Consider the following 12,098-nt stretch of genomic DNA (forward strand, 5'->3'; position numbering starts at 1 on the left):
AAAAAACAGATTATTGATAATAAGTGATTTGTTAAACATTGTTTCTCAAAGTCCAGTCCGAGGACTATTTGCAAAGAAATAGTACCTGATGTTGTTGCTAAAATGCAAATTCCTGGACACAACTCTGTACATAATAAATCAGAATCTCTGGAAAAAAGCAATCAGGTATTCTTAGGCAGGTATTCTTAAGTTTGGGAACCATATTATTAGAGGTTTTTTAAAAAAAATTTTTAGTTGTAGATGGACACAATACCTTTTTATTTATTTATTTTTATGTGGTGCTGAGGATTGAACCCCGTGCACCTCACACATTCTAGGAAAGCGCTCTACCACTGAGCCATGACTCCAGCCCTTATAAGAAGTATTAAGATGCTGCTTTTTTAAAAAAAATAAAAGAGAGAGAGAAAGAAGCAAACCTATTTATTTTATCCTACTTCTATTAACATTATATAGATTTGTCTTATTCTCCTTCTTATTCTCCTCTTAAATTAAAATAAATTCCTTGAAGTCAGGTATTTTACTCATCTCACTTTTTTAAGTAAAATTAAATTGGATAACCTGATTGGGTGCTTATCTGAGTACAGATGCATTTGAAACATTTTACATTTTAGAAAGTATTTTTATGTCTATATGTTCTATACTCCATGTTGTTGGCAATATAGTACATGCTCTTCAAACTTTCTGTGGTACTTGATATTGTTGTCAACATCTCTTCAAACCCCTTTCTATTCTTGGCTTCTGACACACTGTACTATTCTGACTTTCCTGCTCTCTTTCTGACAACTCTGTGCTTTATGCCAGTTTTGTTGCTTATTAATTGACAACCTTGGGCATATTCCTTAATCTTTCTGAACTTCAGGTTTTTCAATGATAAAGTGGGAATAAAAAGAGGTTAACACTTCCTGTTCATGTCGATCTCATAATTAAATATAATGATACTTTCTAAATGTTAATTCCCTTTATTGGCTCCTTTTCCCTTATCACCACATAAATCTTCCTAAGGTGTCACCTTGAACCTTTATTCTTTCATCTCAGCATTTTCACTTGTAATCTCTATCTAGTTTCAATTCACCAATTACTTCTAGCAAGTGACTCTTAAACATGTCAAAATATAATTCTTTATTTCCCTCTTCCAAATAAATTTTTTCACCCAGCCACATCACCCAGCTTCAAGATCTCTGTAAGCTTTGAATTCATTTTGTGCATTCCCCTCGAATTCACTAAATGGTTAAGTTTTGCTGACTATACCAACACTGGACCAGTAAGGGGATGTTAAGGAGTGAACATAAGGTGGCCAATATAAAGTATTAGGGCTCAAAAGTCTGCAAGAGTGCCTAGGGGAAATTGTAAAGATTTTGAACAGTTCCTCCCTCCTGGACAACTCCCTCCATTTTTTTCCTGAACCGGTCCTCAGCACAGATGCCTTAACTTCTCTTTCCTACCAGTCACTTCCTTCTTACTGTTCTAATTTGGGCTCTCACCTCTTAACTGGATATTATAGCAGCCTCCTAATTGGAAGGAGAAATTAGGGAATCAAATTATTTTCTACACCACAGCTTCCTAATTAGTGGGCTTATTATCCCCTTTGTGTTTGGGATGGCCAAAGGCCTTCAGCTCTAAATAGCACATCTGCAGGACTGCAGATCCCATCCAATTTTGCATGGTAAAAAATATTACCATATTTTTATGTCATTCTGCCTCTTGATTATGTCTTTTACTCCAGCCTACCTGGACCAGTCCCATTTTCTTCTTATCATAATCATAACATTCTCATAACACAAGGATATTTCTCGTGTTCTTCAGATGGAATTCACATATCTAACTCATCCTTCAAGATTCAGTTTCCATGTCACCTGCTTCCTAAGCATGGCATTCCCATTTCCTATAGCGAGAACTGATTCTCCTGAGTCTGAAATCACAAAGAAGCAATGTATAGCTCTTATAGCCCTTGTGTTATTTTCTGTCTTATATGTTTTAGATGAATATGTTCTACAAACTCTACCACCAGTATTCCTCGAGTACAGGATCTGGCTTTTGTCTCCCCTCTTCTTCCAGTACCTATTACTTTGCATAATGCAAGCAAAGTTATTGGATTAAATAATTATACAATTCATAATGCATATGGGTTAGATTTCTGACAGTTCTATATGAGCCAATTTCAAGAAATAAAATCATGAAACAATAGTAGAAATATAATAGAAAAAGCAGGTTTGAAGGCAATTCCCCAGAATGCAAATAGAAAAACCAAATATTTACATTAGAACATGTGGCAGTGATTTTCAATTTAGAAAAGTCTGAATAGTAAATATCCTTCCTATTATAGATCCAAGAAAATCCCTAAACCTGAATCCTACCCCTATATTTTGTATAAAACATGAACATGAGGACTGTTTCCCTAACAATAAACAAACAAATCCTGACTGGGCCTTCTTTCACTTCTGGCTCTGCAGAGTTGCTGCCTGTATCTGCTCTGCACAGAAAGGGAAAGCTTCAAAAGCCTTCACTAATCTTCGGGAAAGAAGCAGAGAGTCTTAAGTACAGACTGGCAGGAAAAGGAAAAGAAAGGGTAAATCCCCTACCTGGGAGCCGGTACACTGCCACAGAAAGAAAACCTACTGCAGTAGTAGAACGATTCCTGACAAAATGGAGAAAGATTTGAAAACACATTTTTTAATTTGTTCAGTAGCTGCAGATCCTGTGATTTCAAATGCTTACACTCACCGGCAGTCACAGTTGGAAGAAACACTAAACAATGAACGCTCACAGAACTTCCTGGGTTGTCCCTGACTCTCCAGGGTTGTCCCTGGCTCAGTGACAGAATGGGATGGGGAGGGGAGGTAAGGGGTGGAGCTTCAAAACACCAGTAATCTCTCCTTGTCTCATCTCCAGAGCAAATATCCCAACAAACTATCTATAATAAGGAGTCTTTCGTTTTGAAATATTAAAATTATATCACCAATAGTAGACTCCCTTTTTAAACTTTCCTCTATCTTTACACTATTGGTAGGTCAGTTGATTTGGATCCAAGGTGATCACCTTCATTGTGCCATTCCCCTCCTCTGAAAGATTCAGACACAAAATAAAGTCCAAATTTAAGACTGTCAATAAAGGATTCTACAATCAAGAAACAACTTACCTTTCATTCTTTGCCTTTCTATCATTTCATACCTTTTCAATCGTTGATTTTACAAACATTTTTTGACAACGTAGTACCACAGGGCATACCCTGTGAAGGTATGCCCACCATAAAAAATACATATATGATTTTATTACTTTAACAAACATTTTGAACACCAGTCTATTGAATACTATGATACAAAGTAAGAATACCGAAAAACAACAGTCAGCCCCTGCTCTCCAGCAGTTTAGATGATAACTATTCCCCATTATGAATTCTCATCTCTGCAAAGTGCCTAACATACCATGATGTGCTGTGGTTCTTCTATGCCCTTAAACAAGCTTTTCCCTGTCTGAAATAGTCTACCTTCTTTCATTTTCAGAAATCCAACTCAAAATCTACTTCCCAAGGGCTGTGGATGTAGTTCAGTGGTAGAGTGCTTGCACAGCATGCTCATGGACCTGGGTTCAATCTCCACCACTGCAAAAAAAAAAAAAAAACTTTTTGAGCCCCTTTCCAGTTCTAGTAACTCCCATAGAGATGCTTTTAACATTAGCATGTCATGTCTTCCTAGCAAAACTTTAAGTGTATTTCAATAAAGGAGTGGTGAAAAATGTCAAAAGGCAGTTTATTAAACTATTCTATACTTTCCACAGTGCCTAACATAGTATAATATACAAAGCTGGTTCAATATGTGTTGTGATTAGTGTCAATGATAAATAATTTTAAAACGTTTGAAATTTATTAAAATGATAAATAGTGATTCCTGCAACAGTATATAAAAGTTGTGAAATTATTCTTATTTATATGGGTGGTACAAAAATCATCAAAATGTGACTTTTAAAAAATAAGCCTTAATTATTAAGGTTTTAGGCATTTTGGTACTAGAAGATGGCCATTCTGAATAGTAAAGACACTGTGACTTAAAATATGAGTTCCTTAGTCTTAATCTCACCAAATGAAATTACCCAATAAATTTTCTGGAATTATAAAGGGAATAACCAGATGCTGAACAATAATGATACTATAAAATATATAACAAGTATATTATAAAATTCAATTTGAAATAATCTGTTGACCTTATTTTTCATAATAATAGTAATAATAAATGCTTAGCAAAACTAAGAGTATTTCTTAAAGATAGTAGGTCAACAGAGTCATCTTTCTATTTCAAACATAAAGAACTCAATGACTCAAGATTCAGGTGAGGGGCTGGGAATGTGGCTGAACGATAGCGCGCTCGCCTGGCATTCACAGGGTGCTGGGTTCAATCCTCAGCACCACATAAAAATAAAATAAAGATGTGTGTCCACCGAAAACTAAAAAATATAAATATTAAAAAGTTCTTTCTCTCTCTCTTTAAAAAAAAAAAGATTCAGGTGATATGTCATATTAACTCAAATATCATCTTTGGTTGTTATTAAGTTTTTAAAAATTTCATTTCTTTTTTTATTAGTATTTTTTAATTGTAGTTAACACAATACCTTTATTTTATTTATTTATTTTTATGTGGTGCTGAGGATTGAACTCAGGGCCTCACACGTGCTAGGTGAGTGCTCCACCACTGAGCCACAACCCCAGGTGCCTAAAAATTTCATTTCTAAGTTATTTTGTTGACCTCTAATCTATCCTATCCCAGCAGTGTATATCTCAACCAACCCAATAATTTTTTCCATATACCCAACCTTTTTTATTCTAATTTATTATATATATATATGACAGCAGAATGCATTACAGTTCATATTACACATATAGAGCACAATTTTCATATCTTTGTATACAAAGTATATTCACACCATTCATGTCTTCATATGTGTACTTAGGGTAATGATGTCCATCTTATTCCAACTTCTTTCCTACCCCCACATAGACCCATTTTTTAAAATTTATTTATAAATTTATAAAATTTTTTCATCCTTTCCGGTATGAGTATTGATATAATGTTTATGCCTTAAAACAGTGAGATTTAATTTTAGAGCTTAGAACACAGCAAGGCAAACAAGCTATCTTCTTTAAAAATACCAATTCTCTGTGATACTGTTTGCAAATGTGTCCAAATCTGTTATTGCTTTTACTGGAAAAATAGACATATAGAAAAATGAATTATCTGTGATTGAAAAATGGGTACTGTGATTTTTATAAATCTGACAATTATACTTTTCCTCCTTTTCCTATGCAATTATATATCAATATAGTTTGAATAAAATTATAGCAGTACTTTATTTACATCAAAGGAAGAATATTTTTAGCCTGATGAATAACACTAGAGATCTTCTAAATTCAATTTCTAAATTATACAATTGAAATGACCTGGACATCTTGTTGCTAAGCCAATCTCCTTACTGCTGTATCATTAATCTCTAGTCCATACCACACTGCTCTAAGGCTTCTAAATATAATCACTAACTGCATACATTGATCTGGTTGATGTGTATAAAAAGCCACTCACACAAGGTTCTAGTTAGTAATTTCTGGGTTTTATTTTAGCACAGAAAAATATTTTAAACGAAGTTTGTATTAGTTATATATAATAATAGTGAAAATAATCAAATGATAATATTAAATAATAGCACATAGTTATACTGTATTACATACTTAGAAACTGAACAAATTCCCTTTAATGCTTTAATATTCTTTTATAAGACTGGCCATAAAAAATTTTACATTATGTCCCAAATTATTTGCTTTTTAAACAAAACATTCTGTAAGAAAAAAGTATAATATTGTTACACATAATCAAATTAACTGAATTCTCCTTTAGAAGCTTAAGAAAGGTTTTAGGAAAAAGAAGAAAGAAAAGAATTCATGTATGATTTAAATAATTTACATTTTTGTAAAATATGCCAAACATTTGACCTTCAAGAGAAAAGTTACATACTTCATATTAATGTTCAGTTTAAAGGCCCTTTTCAATCTAGAAAAACATTCAAGGAGTTTCCTCTTCTTTAAGATCTACATTTTTTTTTTTAACAACTAGAAAGCCTTCAGAACATACATGTCATTCTTTCATTATAACAATGTTTCAATCCCCAGCTTATTTTAAGTTTAAACATTTTATCCGTGCAGTGTGTTTGCAATCACTGTAAACCTCTGTCTCAGGAGCTCTCTTTTTTGTATAAGAAAGTTTTCAATAATATCTGCTTCTTTAAAGAGTCCGTCTATCTCGTCAATGTAAGATGCATCTATTGCTGCTCTCTCACTAATAGGGAATAAAAAGTTTTATGTTAAACTAAATAGTTGCATAGTCTATAAACATTATCATGATAATGTTCTTTATTAACCTAGATTTGTTAACTATTTCATTTAAATGACTATGTGCATGAGATAGCTTTATTAATTTACTAAGAAAATGTTAAATTAGTCCCCAAAACATTTTTGACTACTCACAAAGTCTCCTGACACAGCAGAAAGCATGCATAATACTTATAATTTTATGCATTATAATACTAATATTAAATTATATAAGTGATTTTTACAGCCATACAAACTATTACTCAAGTATGATGACTATCTAGTAGTTTTTTAAAAAATCGCCTTATATTCACCATAATCTTACGCCAATTAAATACCTAAATTCAGTCTTCAAATACAAAGATAAAAAGACAGAATAGGGGCTTGGGTTGTGGCTCAGTAGTAGAGTGCTCGTCTAGCACATTTGAGGCCCTGGGTTAGATCCTCAGCACCACATAAAAACAAATAAACCAAATAAAGGTATTGTGTCCAACTATAACTAAAAAATATATATATATTTTAAAAAGACATGATAAAATATAAGATAAAGTATATGAAATAACATCATATTTAATATCACTCTATAATAATTAACTTCACTGAATGGTATTTTTCTCAAAAAGGCATTTATATAAAATTTTAAATGCAATATCATCTAAGTAAGAGGTCAAGACATATGCAGTCGCAGTCTAGTTTTGGCTCTGGCATTAGCAAAACAAAGGATGTTTAGTGAAAAATTTGGGTTTATTCCCTGAAAATAACCAACTAATCTATCACAAGGAATTGAGATAGAATAAAAAAATTTCCAAAGTTTAATTACTTGAAAGGTTTCTCAGCAACAGAATTAAACTTCCCATTACAGAATTTCCAAGAGACAAATACTATTTCTAACATAAAGACCCAAGAAAATATACTTTAATACTTGCCTTAAGATCTTTGCATACGTGGACAACATTAGATTAATTTCCTTGCTCATATCTGTTTAAAGAATCGTTGATTAAGTTATGAAATATAATAAACATGCATGATATAATCAGTATATAGAAATATAATCGTTTTATATATCACCATTTAAATCTTTCTCTAAGGTTTCATCTTTATAAAACAGTCCAGAACATTCAGAGAAAGATGAATCCGATTTTCCAAGAGAGGACAGCTGTGGGCTATCTGGCATTTGAGACTAAAAGAAGAAAGTAAAGAAGTATCATTATGTTTATTTAAAAAGCAAAATATATTATATTTTTTTTCTAATATATAATATATATATATTAGAAAAATCAAACAGAAATTACATACTAGTCATTTGAAATTTTTTTATCAAGGAAACTTTTAGGACTAAGAAGTACTTTGCTCAACTTTTAGGACTAAGAAGTATGTTGCTAAACTTTTAGAACTAAAAAGTACCTTTGTCTTGATTTTAGATTAGATTTTGAATATGGTTTTAATCCCTTGATGAAAATTTATCTTGTATCTTGAGCCACTGGATATGTTCACAGCAACACTGTTATGGTTTAGATCTGAAATGTTCCCCCAAAACTCATCTGTTGAAGGCTTGGTCCCCAGTGCAGTAATGTCCAAAGGTGGAAAAATGAGAAGTAATTGGATCATGAGGGCTCTGTCCTTACCAGTGAGTTAATCCACTGACATCTGAATAGACTACTGGAGTTGATGAGAATTGTAAATAGGTGGGGCATCATTGAAGGAAGCAGGTCACTGGAGTCATGCCTTGGAGTCAATATCTTGTTCCTGGACCTTCCCTCCCACCCCCACCCCACATCCCCCTGCTTCCTGGTTGCCATAAACTGACAAGTTTTCTTCTACCATACCTTTCCACCATGTGTTCTATCTCACCATAGGCCCAGCAGACCATGAACTGAAACCATGAACCTAAGAACCTAAGAAATTGTTTTTCTTGGGTATTTGTCACAGTGACAAAAAGCTAACACAAATATAGAGGTTGTTATTGGAAAAATAACCAAATACTTGCAAAATTTTGCAACATATTATAATTTTCAAGGGGGCAAATAATGTCCCAAATGCAACAGATTAATTGGTGAAGGCAGTGATTAAGGACTAAATACAGAGCTTTTCTTTTAAACGATTAATAACTATAGTACCTAAGTGTCTTACTTATCACTGCAAAATATTTACATAAAGTCCTATGTATCATAAAGGTCTGGACTCACTTCTGTCTCTAGATCACAAATTAGCAAAAAGAAGTCTCCCAATAGTTTCCTGGAAATCTATAATTAGTGAAAAAGCAACTGGAGTCCACATAGTTCCTTCTGGGACAATCCTACCTCTGGGTATATGTATTAAATTCCATTTAACAACAAAAGTTTGGGTTTTTGTGGGTTTTTTGGTTTTTGTTTTGTTTTGGTACTAAAGATTAAACTCCAGGGTGCTTTACCACTAAGCCCCTTTTTAAATCTTTTTTTATTTTTATTTTCGGACAGAGTTTCACTAAATTGCCCAAACTGGCCTTGAACTTGCTGTTAAGGTCTGTAAACAAGTCAGATTGGCACCTGATATTTTGCCAGAGAAATGTTAGAGTCTGTAAACAAGTCTGGATGGCACCTGGCAAAATGCCAGAGGAAGTGGTTTGTGAAGTAACAAAAGCGAGCCATTAAGTGTGGAGATTCCTTATTGGTTGACTGCTGTATCTATTTTATGCTAATTAGATAAGCTGTGCAAAATGTATAAATACCTCTGTTATCCTACAATAAACGGCTCCTATTCCTGCTGCATCAACATACGCAAGTTGTTCGTCCACCCCCCGGTTATTTTGCCCAGCCAGCCGGGCTGCGGCAAACTTGCAACCCTCCTGCCTCAACCTCCAGAGTAGCTGGGATAACAGGTGTGCACCACTGTGCTCAATGATTGGCACATTCTTAAAAGGAAGAAATTTAAGAAGTATGTAAAATAGAATAAAAGATTAAGACTCTAGGAACACACAGCTTACCTCCAATTCTCTTGTTCTCTTGCAATTTCTAGAATCAGGCTTTACAAGATGATTTGCCATAATATTCTGGAGGCAAAAACTGTAAGTTTAGAACAGTATCAAATTTATGTACAGTTCTCTTGAATCCCTTCCTTTTCCTGCTATTTATTTAGGGTCTCACAATTGACCATTTACTTAATTTCCCCTTTCTTTAATTTATCCTAACAACTGTTTAGGATAAGACTTTGATTTTTTTAAGACTTTGATTTCTGCACTGCCTTCATTCAAAAACCTTTCACTATCCATTGCTTCAAGGTAAGTTCAAATTCTAATATATGCTCTACCATCTGAAGCCAACCTACTATTCTCATCATTCTCAACTCTTCCTTTATGTACACTCAGCAGCCAAACTAGTCTCTGGCATTTGTATCTTGTTTTAGGACTAGCTCAATTGGATTTTTCTAACTTCACAAAATCTTAATGTTGAAGTAGATCTTACAGTTCATCAGATCCTACAGTTTATCTTATTCAATTTATCTTTTTTTTTTCCCACAATTGAGAAAACAGGAACAGAGATGTTTAACCAAGTTCAAACAAGTCAGCCTGTGCCAGACCAGAAACAACTCTTCTAGTTTGAAGTTGCTTCTATAGTCCTATCTTATCTTGCTATAGCATCATATTGCTTTCCCATAAAATGTTTGGTTTTGGTTTTTGGTCGGTTTTCTTTTTTTTTTCCCCTACATTCTAAAGGTATTTTTTTTCTAGAAGTTTGTGATACTAAGTTTAAACTTAAATTAAAAGTGTTGGAACCTAAGAGAGTGTAGTCTCTACATCTTAGAGATGTAGAGTGATCTAATTCAAGTTATCAAGTTACTTTTTAAAAAAAACTATGCTGAGTTGGATAATTACAGTGAATCTAATTAGTCACATTACTATGCATATATGACAGCAAGAGCAAAACCAATTTGTAAAGAAAGATATTTGTAATATATGAAAAATATTCAACATTTCTAACAATTAGGGAAATGTAAATCAAAACCACATTGAGATTTCATCTCACTCCAGTCAAAATGGTAATTATGAAATGTTGGTGAGGATGTGGGGAGAAAGGTACATTCACAAATTGCTGATGGGACTGCAAATTAGTGCAGTCACTTTGGAAGGCAGTATGCAGATTCCTCAAAAAACTAGGAACAGAGCCATCATATGATCCAGCTATCCCACTCCTTCATATATACCCAAAAGATCAACCACATCAATGTTTATAGCAGCTAAATTCACAACAGCCAGACTATGTAATTAACCTAGGTGGCCTTTAATAGATGAATGGATAAAGAAAATGTAGCATATATACAATGGAGTATTACTCAGCCATGAAAAAGTATAAAATTCTGTCACTTGCTGGTAAATGGATGGAACTGGAGACTATAATGCTAAGTGAAATAAATCAGACTTAGAAAGTCCAGGGTCAAAATTATTTCTGGAAACTAATCTAAAATGGGTTGAGGGAGAGGGGAAAAAATGATAGGTGGGGAATGCCATCAAAATGAAAGATAGTCGAGCAGAAAAAGGGATTGAGGGGAAGGGAGGAGAAGTGGGATAACAGGGAAAACGGGGGAATAAATCTGACCTAACTTTCCAATGTACATATATGAATACAATACAATGAATCTCGTTATATATATCCACAAGACACTAAATTTTTTTAAGAACTGTAAATAGAGATCAGTAGAGTAGATGAAAAGGAACAGATGAGGGGGGGGGTAAATACTGAGGACTGAATTGGAGCAAACTATACTCTATGCATTTATAATTATGTCAAAATAAACCTTAATGTTATATGTAACTATTATGAACCAATTAAAAAGTTTAAAAATAGAAAAATGTTTAGTGAATTCAGTATAGTATTTCCACACCCCTGCTAATATCTTTATAGTATATAAGTTTAAGTACTATCATAGTAACACACAGAAAATACTACACATGCACAACAGCGCCGACTTCGCCTTGGGAGCTGGAAAATGTGTCAGAGAAGCCAGCAGGCAAGCACTGATCCCCTCCCTTCCCCTCTTCATGTTCCCTTTTCCTTTCACACCTCCCCCTCCTTTCTCAAAGTAACACAATGTGCATGTATGCCAAATAAAAACTTTTAAACTAGGTACTTCTGTCTCTGTAAAAAATGTTTGTCTTCCTGTCACAACTTAAGGCCTTGAACTAATTCAGGACTGGTGGACAGGCGGGTTCTCATCCTGTGACAAATACGAGTCACCGCCACTGTCCGCGCTATGCAACCTTAGGCGTTGGAAACTAGGTTATTACGAACAACTACCCCCCATGCCGCATAAAACTGTTTTCTTCAATTCTTTCTTCTCAGCGCTACGCTGGCTCCTCAGGCCATTTCTCCCGCCTGCTCTCGCCTCCCCTGTCCTCCCGCCCTTCTTCCCAGCCTGTGCTTCGCCCCACTAAAGACCCTGAACAGCCGCTCCCATCCACTCCCACTGCCTCCTGTCCACTCAGGACACACTCTCTGGCGAACTCGTCCCTCCAGTCCCACCACAGAACAGTCTACAAAGCGGCGTCAGGACCTTCCTCGTCAGCAAAAGCACAGCAGTGAGGCCAGACGCGCGTGACTGCGCAGACTCGGCGAGGAGGTCTGGCTCCCGGCAGTCAGCGCGCGGGTCATGTGACGCCCCCTGAGCCTCTCGGAGACTGAGGGGCCTCTTGCGGCTTCGGGAAGGAGGCGTGCTCCCGCTCGCCTCGCGCAGGAACCGGGATCTGTGTGTGTGTGGTGTGTGGTGTGTGGTGTGT

The 12,098-nt window shown here is 35.0% G+C and overlaps 2 protein-coding genes across 5 annotated transcripts in view; both read right to left on the minus strand.

Moving 5' to 3' along the window:
* Positions 1 to 2,790, minus strand: part of Bco2 (beta-carotene oxygenase 2) — a 29,530-nt gene extending 26,740 nt beyond the window's left edge. The window contains exons 1-2 of one of the 4 annotated variants that reach the window (XM_076843775.2): positions 2,722 to 2,748; positions 2,580 to 2,635 (exon numbers count right to left, since the gene is read on the minus strand). Coding sequence is in view for 2 of the 4 variants with exons in the window: in XM_076843772.2 (XP_076699887.2) it covers positions 2,580 to 2,667 (88 nt within the window). In the remaining 2 variants the exon portion in view is untranslated. Of the gene's footprint in view, positions 1 to 2,579 lie in introns of all 4 variants that reach the window. The other 3 variants (XM_076843773.2, XM_076843772.2, XM_076843774.2) reach the window with 3 other exon arrangements.
* A 2,919-nt stretch (positions 2,791 to 5,709) lies between these two features.
* On the minus strand, positions 5,710 to 9,814 carry Tex12 (testis expressed 12). Its single transcript, XM_076843776.2, has 4 exons — positions 9,312 to 9,814; positions 7,418 to 7,529; positions 7,276 to 7,327; positions 5,710 to 6,317 (listed from the first exon to the last, which is right to left on the minus strand). The coding sequence occupies exons 1-4, from the start codon at positions 9,369 to 9,371 to the stop codon at positions 6,173 to 6,175; spliced, it is 369 nt and encodes a 122-aa protein (XP_076699891.1). The 5' UTR covers positions 9,372 to 9,814; the 3' UTR covers positions 5,710 to 6,172.
* Between the last annotated feature and the right edge of the window lie 2,284 nt (positions 9,815 to 12,098).

The sequence above is a fragment of the Callospermophilus lateralis genome, chromosome 2 (genome assembly GCF_048772815.1).
Source record: "Callospermophilus lateralis isolate mCalLat2 chromosome 2, mCalLat2.hap1, whole genome shotgun sequence".
NCBI lineage: Eukaryota > Metazoa > Chordata > Mammalia > Rodentia > Sciuridae > Callospermophilus > Callospermophilus lateralis.

Excerpts from the sequence above, each read along its gene's own strand:
- Tex12 (XM_076843776.2), bottom strand. The coding sequence starts at position 9,371 with ATGGCAAATCATCTTGTAAAGCCTGATTCTAGAAATTGCAAGAGAACA. Across the intron at positions 7,328-7,417 it reads CTTAGAGAAAGATTTAAATG|ATATGAGCAAGGAAATTAAT; the intron begins GTGATATATAAA and ends TTCTTTAAACAG. Across the intron at positions 6,318-7,275 it reads ACGTATGCAAAGATCTTAAG|TGAGAGAGCAGCAATAGATG; the intron begins GCAAGTATTAAA and ends ATTCCCTATTAG.